At 54.5% G+C, this 21914-nt stretch overlaps 3 protein-coding genes across 4 annotated transcripts; all 3 read right to left on the minus strand.

Annotated features, from left to right (window-relative positions):
- Positions 1 to 243: 243 nt before the first annotated feature.
- LOC104055089 (cytochrome c oxidase assembly protein COX14) lies at positions 244 to 3466 on the minus strand. Its single transcript, XM_054051476.1, has 2 exons — positions 1519 to 3466; positions 244 to 963 (listed from the first exon to the last, which is right to left on the minus strand). The coding sequence occupies exon 2, from the start codon at positions 953 to 955 to the stop codon at positions 800 to 802; it is 156 nt and encodes a 51-aa protein (XP_053907451.1). The 5' UTR covers positions 956 to 963; positions 1519 to 3466; the 3' UTR covers positions 244 to 799.
- A 1706-nt stretch (positions 3467 to 5172) lies between these two features.
- GPD1 (glycerol-3-phosphate dehydrogenase 1) lies at positions 5173 to 10327 on the minus strand. Of its 2 annotated transcripts, none has more exons than XM_009556171.2 (8): positions 10132 to 10327; positions 9765 to 9942; positions 8871 to 9011; positions 8433 to 8571; positions 7445 to 7557; positions 6887 to 7120; positions 6330 to 6436; positions 5173 to 6056 (listed from the first exon to the last, which is right to left on the minus strand). In XM_009556171.2, exons 1-8 carry the CDS (start codon positions 10170 to 10172, stop codon positions 5960 to 5962), a joined length of 1050 nt encoding a protein of 349 aa, XP_009554466.2. In that variant the 5' UTR covers positions 10173 to 10327; the 3' UTR covers positions 5173 to 5959. The 2 variants fall into 2 exon arrangements, with proteins under 2 accessions (XP_009554466.2, XP_053907506.1); XM_054051531.1 differs by having other exon boundaries at positions 10083 to 10189.
- Positions 10328 to 10920: 593 nt separating this feature from the next.
- On the minus strand, positions 10921 to 18341 carry SMARCD1 (SWI/SNF related, matrix associated, actin dependent regulator of chromatin, subfamily d, member 1). Its single transcript, XM_054051530.1, has 13 exons — positions 18153 to 18341; positions 17873 to 18060; positions 16736 to 16778; positions 16517 to 16639; positions 16110 to 16232; positions 15516 to 15632; positions 15072 to 15173; positions 14826 to 14987; positions 14623 to 14720; positions 14093 to 14228; positions 13628 to 13750; positions 13288 to 13389; positions 10921 to 13074 (listed from the first exon to the last, which is right to left on the minus strand). Exons 1-13 carry the CDS (start codon positions 18318 to 18320, stop codon positions 13021 to 13023), a joined length of 1539 nt encoding a protein of 512 aa, XP_053907505.1. The 5' UTR covers positions 18321 to 18341; the 3' UTR covers positions 10921 to 13020.
- Between the last annotated feature and the right edge of the window lie 3573 nt (positions 18342 to 21914).

Here is a 21914-nt window from a genome sequence, read left to right on the forward strand (position 1 = left end):
CCAGCAGTTGGGTCATACTAACTCCATGTGGCTGCAGAATATGAGCCAGCAGCGGCCCAAGTGGCCAAGAAGGACAATGGCATCTGGCTTGCATTAGTCGTAGGGTGGCCAGCAGGAGCAGGGAAGGGATTGTCCCTGCTGAGGCTGAAACTTGAATCCTGGGTTCAGTTTTGAGCCCCTCACTGCAAGAAAAACTTGCAGTTTTTCTGCAGGGGCTGGAGCGCATCCGGAGAAGGGATCGGAGCTGGGGAAGGGGCTGGAGAACAGGCATTGTGGGAGCGGCTGAAGGACCCGGAGGTTTGGTCTGGAGGAGGCTGAGGGGAGACCTCATTGCACTCTGCATCTCCTGGAAAGGTTGGAGTCAGGCGGGAGGTGGGCTTTTCTCTCAAGTAACAAGTGATAGGATGAGAGGAAAGGGCCTCAAGTTGCACCAAGGGAGGTTTAGATTGGATATTGGAAAATTCCAAAGTTTTGGGGCTGTGCTTAGGAACAGGGTTCAGTAGTGGAGCTGGCAGTGCTGGGTGAAGGGTTGGACTTGATGATCTTTAATCGTCTTTTGCAACCTCAGGGACTCCATGATACCATGTGCCCCCTTCTCTGTGGCTTAGAGGAGCCAGACAGACACAAGGCTGAGGGCTGTCTCTGCACAGCCCCTTTGGAAGCCAATCACAGCCTTGTGCTGCCCAACCCAGACTCACTCCGACGTTCTCACACAGTTTTTATTGTGCCCCATCTCCCCTTGCAGCCTACAGAGGCCGGGGGCTGTTTCCCACCTCCCTCCTCGTGTCCTGGGCTGCCCTCAGGTATCGGGGCCAGCCGCCTGCCGCTCCCGGCGGTGCTGGAGGAGGCGATAAGCGCGAACACTACACAGGTACCCGCCATAGAGCGTCAGCAGCATCATGGAGCCGGAGAAGGCCTTGTAGCCGAAGTCAGCCAGCCGCTTGCCGGACACCATGGCTGTGCCTGCAACAGAAGGTTGGTGGTGAGACAGGATCACTCCCCACCCCATGCCTGTACCTGCTTCTTCCGGCGCCCCATCCCCCAGCGATTTCCCTCCCCATCTCAAGAGCTGCTTCCTCCTGCACCCCATTCTGCTGGGATCACCCCCCACGCGGGTACCTGCTCCTTCCAGTGCCCCATTCCCACCGGGATCTGCCCCAGCCCTGCTCCCGTTCCTACTGGGATCCCATCCCTGCTCCATTCTCACCCGGATCCCCACTCACCCTACTGGGAACCTCTCCATCCCCGCTTGCATTCCCCCCCGGGATCCCGCCAGTCTCCCCGGGATCCCCCCAATTCCAGCTCCCACTCCCCGGAGATCCCCCCAATTCCCGCTCCTGTTCCCCCGGGATCCCCCCATTCCCCCCTGACCCCCCCAATCCTCGCTCCGATCCCCCCATTCCCCCCGGGATCCCCCCAGTTCCCGCTCCCATTCCTCCTGGGATCCATCCCATTCCCCCTATCCTCCCCGGGATCCCTCCCATCCCACTGGGATCGTCTCTCCCCCCTGCCCCATGCCTGATCTCCGGTAACCACCACTCTCCTCCAACCCGCGCTCTTCCGGTCAACGCCCCGCCCATTTCCCGTCACGTGGTAGGGCAGCCTCCGCGTTGCCTACTGGGACTTGTAGTCCACGGCGGGGGGCTGGGGTGGGGGCGGCAGCGCCCCCCGGCGCCGCTCCTCCGTCTCGCCTCAGCGTATCCGCCAGTCCCAGGCTCACTTTGGGGGCTCCTCGCTCCAAGGCAGCCCTTGAGGGGCTGGAGCGCGTCCAGAGAAGGGAACGGGCCTGGGGAAGGGCCTAGAGAACAGGAGTTCTGGGCAGCTGAGGGAGGATTTATCCTGGAGGAAGCTGAGGGGAGACCTCATCTCTCTCTGCAGCTGCTGGAGCTGGTTGAAGCCAGGCGGATATTGGGCTCTTCTCCTAAGAAACAAGGGATAGGATGAGAGGAAAGGGCCTCAGGCTGCACCGAGGAAAGATTGGATTAGATATTGGGAAAAATTCTGTCGTGGAAAGGGTTCTCAGGCACTGGAAGAAGCTGTCCAGGGCACCCCATCCATGGAGGGGTTTAAAAGCCATTGGGGATGAGGTGCTTAGGGATATGGTTTAGTATTGGATAGGAGTGGTTGGACTCAATGATCTCAAAGCTCTTTTACAACAAAAAATTCTATGATTCCTGAGCCTCCTTCCCTAGGAGGCTATGCTCCTCCAAAAGCACCGGGGCAGCTGCTGGCACCCAGCGGTGCTCTCAGAGCTCCTTCCCAGTGTTTGAATTCTGCTGTCACAACCCTGCTCTGCTCCGAGGGTTCTGTCAAGCACTGAGGTTGCAGTTGTCAGTCTCCTCCTTGCCCCTGTCCTCTTCCCCAGGCTGCTGCACAGCAGTGGCTCCCCAGGCTGTGCAGCCCTGCAGCGCCCGGATGTGCTGAGGCTGCAGAACATAACTCCAAATGGCAAAGGGAAGACTTTTTATAGCTCAGGAACTCCAGCACTAGTGTGAAGCAAGGGGTGGCTAAAAGCAAGAGAACTGTAGAATCATAGAATGTCCTGAGATGGAAGGGACCCCCAAGGCCCATCGAGTCTTGCTCCTGTCCCTGCACAGGACAGCCCCAACGTTCACACCGTGGGGCTGAGAGTGTTGGCCAAGCGTGTCTGGAATACTGACAGCCTTGGTGCTGTGCCTGCTTCTCTGGGGACCTGTTCCAGTGCTCCACCACCCTCGGGGTGAAGAACCTTTCCCTAATGTCCAACCTAATCCTCCCCCAGCGCATCTTTCTGCCATTCCCTCGGGTCCAGAGAGAAGAGATCAGCACCTGCTTCTCCTCCTCCCCTTGTGAGGAAGCTGCAGACCGTGATGAGGTCTCCCCTCAGCCTCCTTTTCTCCAGGCTGAACAGACCAAGTGTCTTCAGCTGCTCCCCCTATGGCTTTGGCTTTCCCTCCATACCCTTCACCAACTCCGTGCCCTCCTCTATAAGGTTCTCCAGCAGCTTTAGATCCTTTTTATCCTGTTGCACCCAAAATTGCACGCAGAACTTGGCGTGGGGCTGCACCAGTGTGGAGCAGAGTGGGACAATCCCCTCCCTTGCCCAGTTGGTGATGCCGTGCTGGATGCCCCCTAGGACATGCTTAGCCCTCTTGGCTACCAGGGGGTGCTGCTGGCTTGTGTTCAACTTGCCATCAGCCAGTGCGCTGACTAGCCCCAGGTGAGGCTCAGGGCCTGCAGCAAACACTGTGAGGACCTGCAGGGACATCACACAGTGTCAGCAACTCGCAGGAGGAAGGATACACAAAGCACTGCCATGGCAGAGGAGCTAACAGCTAAATGAAAGTTTGAAACATGATTCTAGACCCTCTTGCAGGTGCTGGCAAGAGTTTGTCAAGATTGTAATCATAGAATCACCAGGTTGGAAAGGACCCATTGGATCATGGAGTCCAACCATTCCTAACACTCCCTAAACCATGTCCCTCAGCACTTCATCCACCCGTTCCTTAAACACCTCCAGGGAAGGCGACTCGACCACCTCCCTGGGCAGCTGTTCCAGTGCCCAATGACTCTTTCCGTGAAGAATTTTTTTCTGATATCCATTCTGAACCTCCCCTGACGGAGCTTGAGGCCATTCCCCCTTGTTCTGTCCTCAGTCACTTGGGAGAAGAGCCCAGCTCCCTCCTCTCCACAACCTCCTTTCAGGTAGTTGTAGAGAGTAATAAGGTCTCCCCTCAGCCTCCTCTTCTCCAGGCTAAACACCCCCAGCTCTCTCAGCTGCTCTTCATAAGACTTGTTCTCCAGCCCCTTCACCAGCTTCGTTGGTAATGCATGGAGGGAGGAGAGCTGGGAGTCCCTCTTGCCTAGATAAGCCTCATGTCCAAACACTTGAGCTGGGATTCCCGAAGCACTTCAAGACAAAAGGAACTGGAAGTTGTGCCAACCCTACAGGAACGTGCCAGACTCATTTTATCCTCCCTCTAACCTCAATTCTCTGAAGTTCCTCATTAGAGGAATCCGATGCTGGCTACTATCCATACAATATCTTGGTTGAATCTAAAGGTCGTAGGGTGCCCAGTGAGAAAGCGCGTCTAATAAAAGGCACAGAAACAACTGCCGTGCCAGCAGATTGAATTCCCTGAGCAAGAGGCTGAGCAGAGGGCTAACAGTCCCGGAAAGGTCACTCAGTACGAGATGCTTTTCAAAGGAAGACAGGGACAGGCAAGCCTGGGAAAAACAGTTGGGAAGAGATGAATAAAACAACACAGTGTGTCTCAAGAAGCCCAGACATCAGAGAGGGGGAGGCCTGGGTACGTGGGGTGCAGTGGGGTCATGGCCCAACTTCACGTGGAAGAGGCAGGATTCTGTACCCTGTTCAATATTGCAACCTTGACCCTCTTTGGCCCTGCAGCCAAACTCTAACACTGGAACCGCTGCTGAGAAACAGCAAGTGGGACACTGTGCTGTGTTGTGACTGCTGAACAGTGACATTCCTGCCATTTCTGGGACAGCACACGGGGCGCGGAGCCAGGAGGGAACTGGCAGTGCCCTATTCTGCACTCTTAGCAGGCACCAACCCAAAGACAACGATGCACCGGAACCACAGAGCACGGAGCGTGTCTACCCCCTCCTCTCCAAGTTTATTATTAATGTAAAGGTTCATAAAGTACACTGCTACTCAGGGACCCAAATAGGACCCAGAACAAGGGTGGACAGCAGCAGCTTCAGCCTGCCAGTGCAGACGGGGATCAGTGAACCGCTGTACACGCTGACCTGAGCAAACATGAGCAGAGCGAGCCAACTTCAGAGGACCAGAGAGGGACGTGGCACCCAGCTGGACAAGGGGCAAGTTCCAAAGGCACAGTAGGAGGCCTCCCTCCACTCCTGTGATGTTGGAGGTCTCATTATTCCTCTTGTGGATCACATCTGTTGCTGCCCCTTGTGCTTGGGGGCAGTTTGCAGCGCCACCAGTAGAAGCAAAGACCAGGCTAAGGCACCGAGCGGGGCAAGCCAGAGAGAAGGCAAAAAGCCGCTGTGGATCATTCATCTAAAAACCATGTGACCCAACTACTTTGTCAGGTCTGCTGCCAAGGGCTGCCCAGCCTGCCAGCTGCTCAGAAAGACTTTGGGGCAGTTGGTCCCTGCATTGCTGAAGCCAGCCAGGGAACAAACCGATGTGAGGGAGAAAGGCTATCCAGAGACAGTGGGCATGGAATTAGCACGGGCAAATCTGTGACAACAGGGGAGTTCCCTGGGTGCAGGGGCCAGGTTTGATTGCAAGAGCAAAAAAGCTAAATAAACAAGCTCTGATGTCTCCACCTGGGGGCTGCCCTCACACAGAGCGTTGGCTGAGCTGCTGGGCAGAAGCGCTTGGTGGTGTCTGGGGAAGCAGACCCTGTCAAGGTGGTGAAGAATGCTGTTTTCTGTGCTGATGCTTCTTAGAAAGCAGAGTGATTCTCAGCCCCTTTGAAAGTCCTGAGGAGCTTTGCTTACGCTGCTGAAGCCTGGCAGGGAGCTGTGCCCTCTCCATGAGGCAGTGAAGCCAAAAGCAACAGCAGCAAGCAGGAGAGGGCTGGTTCCATGCAAAGTGGCCCCACAGGACTAACAATGAAGCTTGTCCTTCCAGGCAGAGTCCTGCTGTATTGATCAAGATGACCTGGCAGAGTCCTTCCAAGAACTTAATCCATCACAGCAAGAAAAAGCAAAAGGAGGAAGATGCTTGGCCCTGCTCAGGGCAGACCCTAGACAGCAGCAGAAGCTAAATGAGCTCTTCAAAGAGAAAAAGGGAGACCAGCAGGTACCTCTGTGCAGGTGCCAGGCTCAGGCTGCCGGTGTCCAGGACTGAGAAAGGGAACCTCTGCCCTTCTGCAAAGGCTCCCAGGAAATCCCTAGTCCTTACAAGGCTGTAGCAGCAGCGAGTTGGTGCAGGCAGCTCTCTGCTGACCTTGGCAGGATGGGTGGCTTTGCAGGCAGAGCCCACTTACATATGCTCAGGGTGGTTCTGGAGACACCCGATGACATCCGTAACGGGTTTGCCCTCGTAGCAGATCCGATACACAGCTGTGAAGAGGGGGAACCTGCGGGCAGATGGACACAGTCACTCCTCAGCTGGCAGAGTCAGAGCACCTCAGCTTCCATTGCGACATGCAGGACCATTGGGCAGGAGCTGGGGGGACAGTGGCACAGCCCCTCATCCCACAGGCCATTCTTGCCCAGTTGGTTTGACATGGGCAGTGCAGAGACTGACCTGAACAGCCAAAACGCTGAGGGTGGGTTTCCCCTCCTGACAACTGCTGCAAAGACCTCAGCCCCACCCCAAAAGAGCAGTCAAGGGAGAAGAGAGCACTCACTTTTCCACTACATTCTTGCTTTTAAGGATGCGATGCAGCTCCGCAGATGTCTGGGGACCCTGCAGCTTCTGCCCATTCAACATTTCCTTCTCCAGCTGCTCAATAGACTGAAAAAACCCAACAGTGAGGGAGCTGGACCCTGCAACCCTTCCACTGTCCCCGTTCCTTCTCTGGAGCCAGACTGTGACACTTGGTGAGTGAAAGCAGGTTACCATGGGACCATCTTGCTGCCAGCTCAGCAGGCTGGTGCAGATACAGAATCACAGGATCATGGAATGGGTTGGGTTGGAAGGGACCTCAAAGCCCATCCAGTCCCACCCCTGCCATGGGCAGGGACACCTCCCACTGGATCAGGTTGCTCCAAGCCCCATCCAACCTGGCCTTGAAACCCTCCAGGGATGGGGCAGCCACCTCTTCTCTGGGCAACCTGGGCCAGGGGCTCCCCACCCTCACAGGAAAATATTTCTTCTTAAGATGTCACCTAAATCTTCCCTCTCAGCTGAAAACCATTCTCCCTCATAACGGTATCAGCATTGCCCGCTCCCAGCTCTGCTTACCTTCCCAGTCTTGGCAAAAGCCTCAGCCACCTTCCGGTTGCGGCCACCGTAGCAAGTAGTGATGAGGTCCGCAACCCCACAGCTCTCCAGGAAGGTGGAGGAGGTGACAGGACCTTTACAGAAGAGTTTGGCAAAGGCGATCATCTCCATCAGTCCCAGACGGATCACAGCAGCCTTTGTGTTATCTCCAAAGCCGAGCCCGTCACAGAAACCAGCTCCTACAGCCACGACATTCTGGAAAACAACAGCAGCATGGAAGGATCTGTTTGGAACGGAGCTCAGGGCTTTGCTGTGTCCATGAACTGCCGCTAATCCCAAGCACAGGCTCCTGCCTGCCTCTGCCAATGATTGTCAATCCCTCAGAGCAGCTGAAGAGGACTCATCCCCAGGTCCCTCTGAATCTTGAGCTTTGACCCAGTGGTCTCAGTGAGCTGCAGGGCAGTATCCAGTGGGATTCATTCAGCTGGCAGCCTCCTTCCCAGAGCTCCCTCCTCAGCCCTGGAGAACTGCAGGCTCTGCTTACCAAGACCTACAAACCCCGGTGAGTGGTTTACCCACCTTGAGAGCCCCACAGATCTCTACGGTGTCTGTGTCCTGCACCACCGTCACACGGAAGTTTGGTGTCTGCATCAGCTCCTTCAGCGTCTGCCCGTGCTGCACATTCTTGCAGCCTGATGGGACGAAGGGAGGAGGAAGGTGATGGGGGAGACCACAGCCACCACAGTGAGAGGAACCTATTGCCCGACTGGTGGACGTTGCTAAACATTTGCAGGGCCACAAAATGCCAAGCACACTTTGCCTTGCAAACAAGCAAGGTTCAACCTTGGAATTCCCAGAAAGCGGGGACAATCTCTACTGCTTTGTCAAGCAAGACACAAGTGACATGCCATCAGATGAAAGGCATCTTCAGAGAGTGCAAATCTGGGGTTGGAGACTGCTGTTCTCCCTGTTCCTGCAGTGTCCTTTGTGCTTGGGGTGACAGCTTGCTTTGCTTACACCTCCAGACTACGCAGCCTCTGGCACAGCGAGTTTGCTTTTGTTTAAAATACAGACACTTTACATGCCACAACTTTCAACCCAGCAAAGTGTCCTGTAGGGTTTGGCTGCTGTGCATGGATTACAAACAGCGTGGAAGACATTAGGAACAGGCACCAGATGAACTTCCAAGCAGCTCTGGCTGGAGGTAACATGAGATCCAGGTAAGCATCCCTGGAAATGCAAGGAAATGAAGGTAGGAACTCTGTTTCTCAAGGGCGTCTTGGTGTCCACTACTTTAATTTTTGCCAAGCAGACTGCCTGATCCTCACAGTCCATGCTGGCAGGAACTTTTAGACATACAACTCTGTTTTTAGTGAAGTAAGTGATCACATCATAAACCCTGAGAATGAGTTCCTGCAGCTCCTCTGGAGTCTCACTGCCTCCACAGGGAACAAGGATCAGCTCCCCCAAGGCAGCAGCACTCTAAGCTGCGCTATGGTCATCCCTTTGCCTCTTCCTGCTCGTCCAAAACGAAGGCTGCTAACGAGCAGGGATGTTGGCTCCTTACCAATGGTTGTCTCACAGAACTTCTCTTCTGCCACTTCGTTAGCGATGTTGGCCCCCATGAGGACACTCATCTCTATTCCTAGTTTCTCATGGATGATGTCCGAGATCAGCCTCAGCCCATCTGGTCCTTCATCCACGCCCTGGGACACAGCCAGGGACACAGTTGAGCACCTTTCCCCCCTGAAGACCTGGCCCCACCTGCCCCAATCCCACCAGCCTCGCAGTGCTGAGCTGCACCACACTCCTCAGCGCTGGGGATCACCCTTCTCCTCAATCTCCACAAAGACTCTGCCCACACTTCCCATTCTTCCCCCCCCCCCCAATAATTCCAGAGCCCAGATTCTGCTCCAAAATCCCAGGAACCCCTTTGCAGCTTCTTTGTGCCCAGCTGCTCCTGCACGGTCCCCTTGGCCCCAGGCAGCGCTCCTCCTGCTCCCACCTTGATCAGCGAAACCCCAACAGCATCTTTCTTCACATGGCCCTTGAGCTGGTCACAGACTTTGCGGATAAACTGGTGGGGCACCACGAACAGGAGGATGTCGGCCCCAGCACAGGCTTTCAGCAGGTCTGGCTCAGCCACCTGCAGAGAACATTACTTGTCAGGTACTTGGATGCCTGTAGCTGTGCAGGGAGCGTGTCCTGAATCCACAGGGAGCAGGAGGTTGAGAGCAGCCGCTGGGGACTTCCCTGGGAAGGAAGAGAGGGCATAGGGGTAAATTTAGACTGAATATAGGGAAGAAATCTTTTACAATCAAACACCAGCACGGGTTGCCCAGGGAGGCAGTGGATGCCCCATCCCTGGAACCATTCAAGGTCAGGTTGGATAGGTCTTTGAGAAACCTGATCTGGTTGAAGATGTCCCTGCACCTGCAGCAGGGTTGGACTGAATGACCCATAAAGTTTCCTTCCAACCCAAAGCATTCTATGATATCACTGACCTGTGGTCCCCTTCCAGGGTTGAAGCAGAGCAGAGCAGGGCAAAGGCAGCCCAAGCTGGTCCCACAACAGTGGTGCAAGGAGCTGGTGTCATTCTGGAGAGCTCAGCTGCCAGCTCAGAGACAGCCACATGGCCTCAAGCCCAGCCTGTGGGATGCCAGAGCCGGGGCAAAGGTGGGCAGCAAGAGCAGCCAGGGCTGCAGCTTCTCCAAGCACAGACCAAGGTCACTGGGAGTGCAGAAACCGAGTCCTGTGCAGCCCGGTGCATCTCCTGCTTTTGAACACTCAGTGCCCAGAACCCTGGAGCTCAGCAGCTTCCAGCATCGCCATTTATTACCTCGCCCTGGAGAGCCCGGCTGCCAGCACCGGACCCTGCGCTCAGCAGAGCCACACTCACCACATTAGGGGGCAGCTTGTGTCCTGGCAGGTACTTCACATTCTCATGCTCTGTGTTGATGATCTCAGTGAGCCGTCGCCCACCCACGTCCTCTTCCAGCACCCACATGTTTACCTGGTTCTCGAAGGTGCTCAGCCGTGCTGCGTTGCTGCCGGCAATCTTGGCAATGGCTGAGCCCCTGCACGGGAAAAACAGAGCCGTAGGCAATGGGCACTGGCACCAGTAAGCCCAGTGCGGCCACAGATCACTCGCACAGGGGTCCTGGTGACGCCAGGATGGCTTGCGCTGGGGACCATGGGGCACGGGGGAGGATGGGACCTGCACTGTGCTCAGGAAGGGACGCAGGTGTGAGGCAGCAGGCGCTCACCAGTTGCCAGAGCCCACGACGCAGACTTTCTTGCCACCCATGGTGCCGGCAGTTCAGGCGCTGCGCAACACTGAGCCCACAGCTGGTATTTCAAGGCTGCCTGGAGCAGGGGCGGGCCCCGTCCCGCCTCCCGCTCCGCCTTGCCCTGGGGTAACCGGGTACCCATGCCCCGGGGCAGCCGAACGCTTGCCCAGGCACAGCCGGGGCTGCACTGCAGGGCCAGCTGCTCCCTAGAGCCAAGGTGAAATAGCTCAGATCGCAAACCCTGGCAGTCACATGTCCTGGTTCTGCCAAGCCTCTCTCCCTATTTTTCTGCCTAAAAGCATTTTAAGTGCCATTTCCCCTACCCCAGGTAAGAAAGATGAACAATCTGACGGCTGATGGTTGGAGCATCTTAGAAGTATTTTTCAACCATAACCATGATTCTATGATCTGGTTGCACACCCAGGCGCAGCTCCTGCCCTTGTCACACAGCACAAAGTGCCTGCCTTGAGGCAAAGTGTCCCTTTGCTATGCAGAGCTCTCCTTTGCAACCAGGGCTTCGAGGTTTTGTGAAAGGCTTCGCATTTCTGCTTTTATAAACAAGGCAGGCTGAGGACAGCGATGCAGCCTCAGAATGGTTTAAAATCCTTGTATGTAATAGTTTCCTCACAATCATGCCTCAAATTTCCTCAAAATTACTGTGAGGGTGAGGAGACCCAGGCCCAGGTTGCCCAGAGCAGTGGTGGCTGCCCCATCCCTGGAGGGGTTCCAGGCCAGGTTGGATGGGGCTTGGAGCCCCTGATGCAGTGGGAGGTGTCCCTGCCCATGGCAGGGGGTGGAACTGGATGGGCTTTGAGGTCCCTTCCAACACAAAGCATTCCATGATTCTATGACACCCAACTCCCACAGGTCTTGTCAGAAGCTGCCATCATTCAAGGCAGCAGTGTGGCAACTGGGCTGTCAAGATTTCATCAGCAGTTTGGCCACTGGATTCCCAGTTTTGCTCAAGTTGCTTTGTTTACCACAAAAACATTTTGCCAGGGCTCAGCAGACTCTGCAAGCCAGGTCCTTCCATGAAAGGCTCTCTATAAAAGGGCAAAATATTCAGAACATTTTCTTTCCAGTCTCTTAACTCAACTGGCTTTGTTAAAAAAGCAAAGTGGAGATAATCCTGTCCCTTCCCGGGGAGGAACATGAAGTGTCATCCACCAAGGCAGCTGCGGAGAGAAAGCATGCTGTCAGCACAGAAGGAGGGAGGACAGCTTCCTTCACAGGAGGCTTTTATTAAAACTGGGTGACGTCTACAAGGATACAGTACAAAAAAAATTTTGGTCCATGGAAAAAAACAGAATATTCAGTTCAGAAAAGCAGTTATTCTGCAACAGCTACGCTTGCCTACACAGTACTCGGCACCCTTCACGTGCGAGTACCCTGAGGAATCAGTGGGCTGCTTCGTCAGCGTTAAGACCTTCACCCCAGTATCACAGCGCTATTTCGTTGGGGGGCAAAGGAGAAAGGAGGTCTGAGAGTCTATCACCCACAGACACATAGGAACACAGACACACAGAACAGGGCCACCCAGGCTCCCGAACAGATAGTGACCTTCCCACACTGGAGCTGAGGGAGGGATAAGGAGGGTCTGTCAGTAACATAACCTTGCAGCTACTCCAGGAGAACATGACCAACATTCAAGTCCATTTCCATTATGGTCCCAAGCAGAAATACTGAGATCTAGGTTGAGAGAAGCAGCTCTTGTACACCTGACTAGTTTACTTGTAATTCATTACATGAATTTCATCTGGGCTGCCACTCCCCACGGCAGAGAAAATGTAGATGTACATTCCTAAACCACGCTGGGCCTCGTGGCAGCCCCAGAAACTAAAACTTGACTAAAATCCACGGTAGCTTCAGCATGGAACCACCTGCTAATGCGCATAAGCTGTGAGCTATTTCCATTCCTAAGGACTGTCCTGTTACGCCCTCAAATCCACACAAAGGTGCCTCTGGTCTCCACAGCAATGACACAGGATCATTGTCCCAAAGGAATGAGCCTACACTGTGCCCTGGCACGATCCCACCAGGAGCTGCTGCATCCCCTGTCCCTGCTACAGGGCAAACACGCAGCCGAATGGCTCGCTAGAACCGCACATGTAGGTCTTTAGAAGAGCAGAGAAGTCTCGCTGCTCCAATGCTTCCCCATCCCTGCAGCCAGCCAGCATCTCATCTCCCCTGCGATCCCAGCCTAGGACAGTCTGTCAACAAACACAAAGGGAACAGAGCAGAGAAACAGGGATGAGGGAAGAAGCAATTCTCTATACAGTCCAGTAACTCCCTCAAGGAGAGGAGCGACCTACGAGGCAGCCCAGTGCAGCAGCACCCTCGGAGTGAGGGAATCAGGGCAGGGAGGTAATTCAGCTCACAGCATCCTGCCCGCTACAGCGCCTGGCACCTTGCTACAAAATGAGGCAGATAAGAGACCAACGACACAACTCCACCCTCACAGCAGATCCAAGTTCCGCACGTGCCACAACGAGATGCCAGCTGGGAAGGAATGGGCTGTGGTTCCTAAACTTGACAAAGGCTCCAAGGCAGAAGTTGGACTGGCTACTGGGGACACTACGGGCAGTGCAGACTCAAGGGAAGGCTCTCGGAAGCCTTGGGACTGACAAGGCAACAGTCAGAAAAAAAACCAGGTAGAAATGTGTGCTCGTTGGAGCCTGTCCACTTGCCACACCCCAGAAGACCCCGGATATCCTGGAGTTCCCCCAACAGGGACAATACCAGGGCGAATAATGATGCGGGCCTTGCTGCTGGAGTGGGATTTGGTGAGCCCTAACAGAGTACTCAGCAGCTTGCTGTCTCCACAAAAAGCTGTGATGTCTTCTGGCTGGGAAGGAGCGGAGCAGCCTATGTGTTACGGATTCCCAGGGCCTGCTCCAATTCCTGACGTCTTTGCTGCACCTGCAAGAGAAGTCAAAATCGCAGCGTTAACATACTCAGATGGTGAAGCACCACAACATTCTCAGCTGGAAAAGGCTGAACTCTAACTGGGACCAAGGTGCATCAGCAGTGTCTGCAAGTGAAGCTTGGCACTGCCACTTTTCACTGTCAGCAAGAAGCGACGGGCACAGAGCCACTGGGCATGGAGAGGGACCACTGCTCGGGGACGCTCACCTTGGAGTAGAAGTATCTGCACACAGCTTCCTGAGCCCACGGCTGGAAGTAGAACTCGGCTCTACGCTCCTCTTCAGGATTCCCAACAACATCCGTCATTGTCTGGAGAGCACAAAAGACAGAACAGTTCAGGGAGGGCAAAAGCTCTGGTTGTGCCGAGCAACCAGCCGCCTTCCCCTTTCCTCAGACATTTCAGTACGGTCCAGTCAGGTTCTTAATGCTCGACTCCAGTTCCAGTCCCGCTTTCTGAACAGGAAATTGTCTCTCTCTCTGTAGGACCTGGTTATAATGAGGGAAGCTCGTGGTTGGATCCACCTCCTGTACAAGACAAAGCCTTTACCTTTAGATCCCGGCACTGGGACTGCAGCCAGTCATTGATGAAGCCCTGAGGATCTCGGGCAAAGCTCAGCATGAACTCCCGCTGGGTCTTCAGCTGGTTAATGGTCTCTATTGTCTCATGGATCTGAAAGAGACAAGCACAGGGACTGAACTGCTGAACAGGGGGAGAAGGCAAACAGAAACATCAGGAGACTCAACACACGAAGATGAGTTCTTACACTGCCTGGTTGGCTTGGACCTATTTGATAGGATTTAATTCCCAGTTTCTCACTCTAAATAGTCCAGCTTTTCTCACTAGCCATTCACTTTCAGGTAAAACCACCTGTTTGTAAGCACTAACCCTGCTCCAGCTTCTCAACGCACCATAGAGTGAAGTGGAGCTGCCGTCCTGTTCTGGGCTCACCTGCTCCAGAGACACATTCTCACCCAGCAACGGGGCGGGCAGGCCTAAAGGAGCTCTTCCTACCTTGTTATCCAGAGCAGCGATTTCTTGCTGACTGGCAGTGGACAGCAGGAAGGAATTCATCTGAGTTTTCAAGGTATCATCCACCTCCACATCAATGTCATAGCAAGCTGTTTTCTTCTGGTCGTTTGGGTCCACGCTGGGGGCATCCAGAAGAAAGTCAAAATAAGAGAGCAGGTCAAGAAAACACCAAACTGCAGCTCTGCTAAGATGACATAGGATATGAACCTCGGGTAGAGACAAGCCAAGTGAGTGTCACACCAAGTAGCAAAGCTCCACTGAGCATAAGGCAGGTGATTGCACCAAGCAGATTCCTATCTGCAGAAATGTAATGCAAAGGACAGCATTAACGTGGGAGTCCCTTGGGGAAAAAGAGGAATGTGGTACCCAGAAGACGTGGCTGTTGTACAAAGAAACAGTGACAGGCAGCACAGCGACTGCTGCTGAAAACCAGAACCAGTATGCCGTTGTTCTTCTGCACCAGCCTCATCCAACCCTTCCACTCTTCTTCCTAGAAACATGATCAGTCTTACCTGATGACGTGATTAATGATGATGGGTTCTGGGGGCATAAGCAACGCGTGGAGTCTTTGTGGGATTTCAGAGAACTTCATCCGCTGAGATTCAAATATCTGTGACAGAAACACAGGGCTAAGGAAAGGAACGGGAGCTCAGTGCCAGCAATTGCTGGCAGAAAGAAAAACCAAAGCAGCTACTTTTTCCAGCCACGCTATTACCTGCTGGAGGTATTTGTCACAGATGACGTATTCCCGTTCGTGGGGGTCCTGGAGCTTGTGGGTCTTGATATATTGCCACAATGCCTGGATAATCACTGGCCGGGTCTGAGTGTGAATCCCCAAGAGACGAGCCAAGCGAGGATCCAGTTTGAACTGGGGAGGCTGAAACAAAAAGCAGAGGAAGGTGAGATGGCTACAGACACAGCTAATGGAACATGACCTGCACCGTTATTCCCAGTGTCTCACCTGGTAATCCAGCATCAGGAGGACAGTACAGCGCACATTTACATCTCCTGGCCTCTTCACCTGGAAGCCATCTGTCTCCTGAGTTGTAGCAGTCCGGTGCCACTGAACAGGAGAGAGCATTTAGAAGCACCCACATGCTTGTGTGCTTCTCTTTGCAAAAGACTCTTTGCTCATGCTGCCTGGCACCCAACAAGCTTGCCAGTAAATCCCACCCACCTAAAGTTCACCTTATTCCCACTTACAGCTTGAAACAAGAGTGAATACATTTGTTCAGACCCCCTGCAAGCCAGAGGAAGACCTAAGATAAGAATTCAAGAGCTCCTGGCTCCCAGCAGCTCATTCAAGCCTTAAATATCCCCACCTCTAAAGTTACAAGGACAGACAAACCCTGTCTGCTGAAACACCAACCCCATTTTAGAGGTAACACAGCAAAAAGCAGCTCACCTCTACCAGGTGATTGTCAGGGCCATACAGGTCTTTATCAAGTTCAATGACCAGAGATTTAAAGAAGGATGAGAACTTTCTTTTCTGCTTGGTGGCATCGTATTTGGACAAAGCAGACTGCAAGCAACACAGGAAGGAAAAGTGTTAGGACAGCAAGTCTCAGCACTTAAGCACAGGTACCATGGGCGACAGCATTACTTAAAAGTTCTGAACACCTGAATTCACCAATTCATGCTTGAAAAATCAAGTTCCAGAGTCAGGAAGTGAAAGACTGGAGCTAAAGATGAGCTTGCAAGAAATAAATTGTTCAGCAGTTACAGACAATGCAGGTGTCCAGGTACAAGTGTGCCACTGCTCTCTTCTCACCATTAATTCTCATAGCTATAAGAACTTTGTATAACTCATGTCCTGCCACAGGAATACCCATTGGTCTCCAAGTTGGGCTCTCGGTCTCTCCACCATCAGACTCCTTGGAAAACAGAGATGAAGGAGGATATCAAGCCCCTAGCTACGCTCTCAGAAACTAAGAGACTGGTTTCATCTCCAATTCCAGATCCACAGAGTCACCTCTGTAGCCAGGTATCTCTCACTTACATCTTCCAGCAGCCGTCCTTCAACCCGAAGCTCCCAGGAGGCAACTGTTCCTTCACCGTCCTCTGCATCCGACTTGGCTGGATTGAAGGTATTGGAGATAAAAATACGTAGCTTTCGTTTTTGCTAAGAGAAAAAGCATTGGCTCGATGTTAATTCTGAAACAAAGCGCTGACTATCTGGCTTATGCTTTGCTAAAATAAGCTCAATGTTTTTAGCTGTCTCGTATTCCCTCTCTCCCAGGGCAGACAGCAAGGATTCTGGTTTCACTCCTTGATTTCCTCTGGAATATTCAGATTCCCAACACACCAGGTTAACAGGGACACAAGCCAAGCTTCCATGCCCTCCTGCTATTTTGACTGAAATAAGAGCCTCCAAACCACACTGACGATAACAACGCTCACTCCTACCTTAATGGGACGCTTCAGAGCCTCCTGGATATCCAAGCGTTTCCTCATGATTGTCTGGTCCAATTTCCTTTCGAAGGCCAGCAAATCCATGTAGGCCTGAGACTCCGGTACAAGCTCACGGATCTACAGCCAATTGAGAATGGAAATCAGTGTCAGCTCCACAGCCCCGCTCTCAGCCGCTCGGCACCAGCGCAGGCTGTGACCATGTGCGCCACTCACCCTCTGAGGTAGAATTTTGTCAGCCATCTTCTTCTTTTTAGCACTGTTGAGGAAGAAGATGCAGACGCAGGCGTTGAAATCACAACCCTATTTCTTTCTACAGATTACCTGCAGGCACTCCCAAAGGGAGCAAGATGACAGCTTATTTCCCGGTTTAGTGCTGTGGCGCGAGCTGTATTCTGAGCCTGGCCCAGTCCCAGGTCCAAGCTCTCGTTTTCAGAGCCACTCATCATCACCGCCAGCGCAGAGCCAGGCTAGCCTTTCCCCACAGCCCCTAACGAGCATGACCAACTGATTGCCCAAACATTCCACATCCCCTGAGAGAGCTTGGAAAGTGGGGTTACATCAAGCTGGAAAAGGCAGACGGACATAATGCCAAAACAAAGCGACTCTCCAGCCTCCATGAGCTCCACACTGACTTTTCTAGGAGATGCATTTTAAACCAAAGGATGAGGCACCAGCATCACTGAGAGATCACGCTATACTGCCAGCAACACCACATAAACATTTTGCCTGGCAGAGAAGATCCTGGGGGTGCTGGTCGATAGCAGCTGAACATGAGCCATCAGTGGCCCAAGTGGCCAAGAAGGCCAGCAGCAGCCTGGCCCATAATGCCCTGGGATATCCCTGCTGCTCAGGGATATCCCAGGATGCCACCACTGCTCGGGGGATGCTCTGACGCCCTAAGGTGTCACTGCTGCCCAGGAATGCTCTGACACTTCGAATACTCAGGATGTCCCTGCTGTCCGGGGATGCTCCAATACTCTAAATGTCTGCAATGAACAGGGATCCTGACATCTAGGATGCCCCAGGATGTCATCAGAGCCCAGGATGCCCTCACGGCCTGAGGATGCTCTGGTACTCAGGATATCTAGGATGTCCTCAATCCCTAGGATGCTCCCGAATGTTCCCACTGCCCAAAATGCCCGTTTTGCCCAGCGATGGTCCGATGCCCAGGCATACCTGGGATGCCCCCCCTGCCCAGAATGTCCTTGTTGCCCAGGGATGCTCTGACACCTAGGATACCCAGGATGCCTGGAATGCCTCTACTGCTCAGAAATGCTCTGTTGCCAAGGGATACCCAGGATGCCCTCGCTACCCTGGATGGCCCCGCTGCCCGGAGATGCCGCCCCTTACTTGTGGTTGCGGTTGGGCACGGCCTGCGACTGCACCTGCTGGAGCTGCTGCGGCGCCGGTCTCTTGCGGGCCTGGTCCAGGCTGCCCTGCGCCATCCCGGGCCGCACCGCGGGGCTCCCGCCGTACCCCGGCGGTCCCATGGAAGGGCCCTGCGGTGCCAACCGGCTGCCCGGCAATATCCCGGGGCGCTGCGGGGAGAAGAAACACCGATCCAGTGCTCGGCGGGTGGAGCCGGCCCCGGCCCCGGCGACCCCGCCCCGCTGGGCCCTCCCCCGCTCACCGGGTAAGCTGCTCCCGGTAACGGCGACCGGTACAGGCCTTGTCCCGGAGCCGGGCCCATGCGAACCGGCCCTCCCGGAGTGCCCGGTCCCAGCGCAGCGGCTCCAGCGGCGGCTCCGCCGCCGCCACCGCTCGGAGGAACCGACTGGAATCCCGCCCGCGCCGCCATCTTCTTCAGCACAAAAGGGGAGCGCGCCGGAAGTGCCCTCGCACCATAGAGACGAGGAGACGGTGCGCTAGAGAGGCACCACCCACATCCAGCGCCCCCTGCCCGCGGGAGGACCGCCCCGGGGCGGGGAGTGAAGGGCGGGCCGGGGAATGGGGGGCTCTGGAGATGTGGGGTATGGGGGGCAGGGTCCTGGGGGGCTCTGGGGCTATAAGGGTATGGGAGGCAGGGTCCTGGGGGGCTCTGGGAGTATGGGAGGGCAGGGTCCTGGGGGGCTCTGGGGCTATAGGGGTATGGGGGGGGGGCAGGGTCCTGAGTGGCTCTGGGGATTTGGGAGTGGGGTGGGGTCTTGTGGCGTGTTGAGGTAGGGCCCTGGGGGGCTCTAGGGGTATGGGGTACAGAAGGCAGGGTCCTGGAGGGCTCTTGGGGACTCTGGGGTATGGGGTATGGGGGTAGCAGGGTCCTGGGGGGCTCTGGGAGGCTCTGGGGCCATGCGGTATCAGGGGGGCAGAGTCCTGGGGGGTTCTGGGGCATGGGGTATGGGGTGCATTAGAAGATGCAGGGTCTGAGGGGGTTATGGAAGGGTACAGGATTGCTCCTGAGGGTGCAGGGTCCCCGGGGGGGTGCGTCAGCTTGTGGAGGCTGTAAGGGTCATGGGGGAGTGGAAAGTCCTGTCGGGGCTGGGGGCAGGGTGGCAAAGGCAGCGGCTGTGTGTTAGGGGCTCCCATTTCTCTGCACAACCATCTATTGGAGAACTGTCAGCTCCTGTAATCCTTGGTCTGATGGGGATCGAGCTCCCTCCAGGCATGCTCAGGGACTGGTGTCCCACCTCAGCTGACCTTGCACTCATTCTGACCTCTGCTTTCTTGGTTTAGTCTGGCTGATTTCCACCGCAGCCCTCAAGAGTCACCACTCAGGAGCTGCTGGGGAGGTGAGGAAGGCTGAGGTGTCCGTCTCGGGCTCGCCAGGCCATAACTGCACCTCTCATTGCTATCAACCTGTGCTAGTGGCAGGAGTTGCTGGTTCTGAAGTCTCCCTTGCTCTGGGATGTGCTTGGAGGAGGGAACTTTGCCTGCCCTGAGGATGGAGGGCTCCAGTGCCAGACCTGGCAGCAACGCCTCACCAGAGCTGAGTTTATTGGGGCAGAAATGTATGTGAACAGAGTCAACTTGTTCAGCTTTAGGCTGAGCACCCAGGAAAAGGATTCCTATCTCCCTTGATGGTCACTCGGGCTGCAGAAGAAAGCAGGATGTTGGAATGAAAGGCCACTTTCTGCTAGTATTAAGTTTCCTATTCCTTGGAGCACTTACCCATTTTAGATGCTTAAAGAGAAAAAGAGAAACAAATCCTTAGAAAAAAAAGGCTTAGAAAAAAAAAAAAAGTCAATTGAGCAATCACACCCCAAGTATTTAATAATCAGGTAATGATGATCATGGGTCATCTTGGAGGCTTTCCTGTCCAGTGCGTGGCATTGTTGCCTGAGTGAGGAAGGGGGGATGTGTTGGTACCTTTTCTACCAGATACGTGGAATCATAGAATCATGGAATGGTTTGGAATGGAAGGGACCTCAAAGTCTATCCAGTCCCACCCCCTCCATGGGCAGGGACACCTCCCTGGAACCTGCCCTGGAACCCCTCCAGGGATGGGGCAGCCACCACTGCTCTGGGCAACCTGGGCCAGGGCCTCCCCACCCACGCAGGAAAGCATTTCTTCTTAAGATCTCTTCTCAAACTACCCTCTTTTAGCTTAAAACCATTCTCCCCCTCATCCTCTCCCTGATCGAGAGCCCCTCCCCAGCTTTCAACTAGGCATTTCTTATCCCTGATGGAAAACACAAAGCTCTGAGCACCATTAACTGTTGTCTCAGCATCCCAGTGTCCGTGCAGTTAATTTAATGCCACCTCTGACAGGCTTGGAGCCCAGCAGCCTGATGAAATATTCATGGGGAGGAAAAGCAGTGGAACTTATCTGCTCCGTATTGTTCAGATGCAACTTTGACTGAGAATTAAAACCTGGCAGGAGCCTTTTCGGCAAGCTGGAAAGCTTCCTGGCCCTCCTGCAAGGGACACAGCGTGAGGGCAGAGGGAAGGAGAGGGCAAGCAGGGACCAAGCTGCAAAGCAGAGAGAGGGAAGTGAGACTTGGAGAGCTGCACAGCTTGGTGCAGGGTGCAGGCTAATTGCATGAGCTGAGCTGTGTGAGACCCCCGCCTTCTGTCGTCCTCTTTGTCTCCTGACACTGTCCTTTGCAAGAAACACAAGGAGAAAATAACCTCAGCTTCCTTGGCTCGGCGTCTCCTTACACTCGTCCTTTCTCTTTTCCTCTGCCCTGAGGGTTTTGTTCCATGCTTCTGCAAGTGGAAATGGTTTGTGAAACGCTACCCCATGCACCTTTATTTCCCTGCACCTGCTGGCACAAGACAGCTCCTCCAAAACCTTCCTCCCCAGCTGGTACGGCTCTGGCTCCAGGCAGCCGAACGGCGTCCAGGACTGTGTAATTATATCTCAGTGCCTGTTTCTGCTGGCAGCTTTAGCAGTGAGCGAGTGGTAACCGGGAATTATTGCCAGGGAGGAGAAGAGGTGATGCTATCTCTGCCGTGGTTTTATCCGCATTGCATGATTAGTCCTTGCTCTGTATGGTTTCAGCAGCTACACAATGTGCAAGGTAAACACGGCAGCGTGCAAGGAGGTGCTTCCTGGCATCCCAGGCCTGGGTGTGACACCCCAGGCTCGTGTAAAGCATCAGAGATGCTTCCCATGAAATGTAATTAACTCCTTGTCTTGTGCACAGCACGGGTCTCACACCGCCTGGTGACAGACGTGGATGCGCACACGCTGCCCGTACCACACACCTTGCAGGCTGCCAGCTCCAAGCAGCTGACATGTGGAGCGCTCATCCATGAGCCGCCGTGAGCCTAGGCAGGCTGGAGCTCTCACAGTGCTCCGATGGCATGTGGATAACGTGTGCATGGCAGTCCTGAGTCTGAAAAACGTGCAGCTTTCCCACTTCCTAGCTGTGAGCTGCTCGTGCTGATGCCCTGTCTGGCTGCCCAGTAGCTAAGAAGGTGGCTTCTTGGGGAGCCTTCCATCCCACCCAGTGAGCCTTCCATCCCACCCCTGAAGACCCTTTCATCTCACCCAAAGGGATTGTGAATCTTCCCCTTGAGAGTGGTGAGATAGTAGCCCACGTTGCCCAGGGAGGTTGTGGCTGCCCCATCCCTGGAGCTGTTCAAGACCAGGTTGGATGGGCCTTGGATACCTGATCCAGTGGGATGTCCCTGCCCATGGCAGGGGGGTTGGAACTAGATGATCTTTAAGGTCCCTTCCAAACCAAACCATACTATGATTCTATGATTCTATGATTCTATGATTCTATGATTTGGGTTGCTGGGCTGCCTTTGGGCTCCAGATCCCTCCTCTGCAAGCCCGTTCCAGCCGGTGGCTCACAGACATCATGCCCAGCAGCAGCAGGAACCACAGCCGGCCACACTGATGCTGGGGATGTGCCTGGGTGATGCGAGGCTGTGACAGACATATGGGGTGACCTGCTCCCAGCACAGCCCAGTAGGTTAACAGGGAGCTGTGAAAGAGGTCACAGCT

The sequence above is a fragment of the Cuculus canorus genome, chromosome 29 (genome assembly GCF_017976375.1).
Source record: "Cuculus canorus isolate bCucCan1 chromosome 29, bCucCan1.pri, whole genome shotgun sequence".
Taxonomy (NCBI): domain Eukaryota; kingdom Metazoa; phylum Chordata; class Aves; order Cuculiformes; family Cuculidae; genus Cuculus; species Cuculus canorus.

Bases quoted from the DNA above. Each gene is read 5' to 3' on its own strand.
- LOC104055089 (XM_054051476.1), bottom strand. From the start codon at position 955: ATGGTGTCCGGCAAGCGGCTGGCTGACTTCGGCTACAAGGCCTTCTCC.
- GPD1 (XM_009556171.2), bottom strand. From the start codon at position 10,172: ATGGGTGGCAAGAAAGTCTGCGTCGTGGGCTCTGGCAACTG. The intron at 8,572-8,870 runs GTGGGAGCAGGA...GCTGTGTCCCAG, and splicing joins TTGGGGTTTCGCTGATCAAG to GGCGTGGATGAAGGACCAGA. The intron at 6,437-6,886 runs GTAAGCAGAGCT...GGGTTTTTTCAG, and splicing joins CTTTTGCCAAGACTGGGAAG to TCTATTGAGCAGCTGGAGAA.
- SMARCD1 (XM_054051530.1), bottom strand. From the start codon at position 18,320: ATGGCGGCGCGGGCGGGATTCCAGTCGGTTCCTCCGAGCGGTGGCGGC. The intron at 14,988-15,071 runs GTGAGACACTGG...TTTTTGTTTCAG, and splicing joins TCCTGATGCTGGATTACCAG to CCTCCCCAGTTCAAACTGGA. The intron at 14,721-14,825 runs GTAATAGCGTGG...TTTCTGTCACAG, and splicing joins GTGACAAATACCTCCAGCAG to ATATTTGAATCTCAGCGGAT.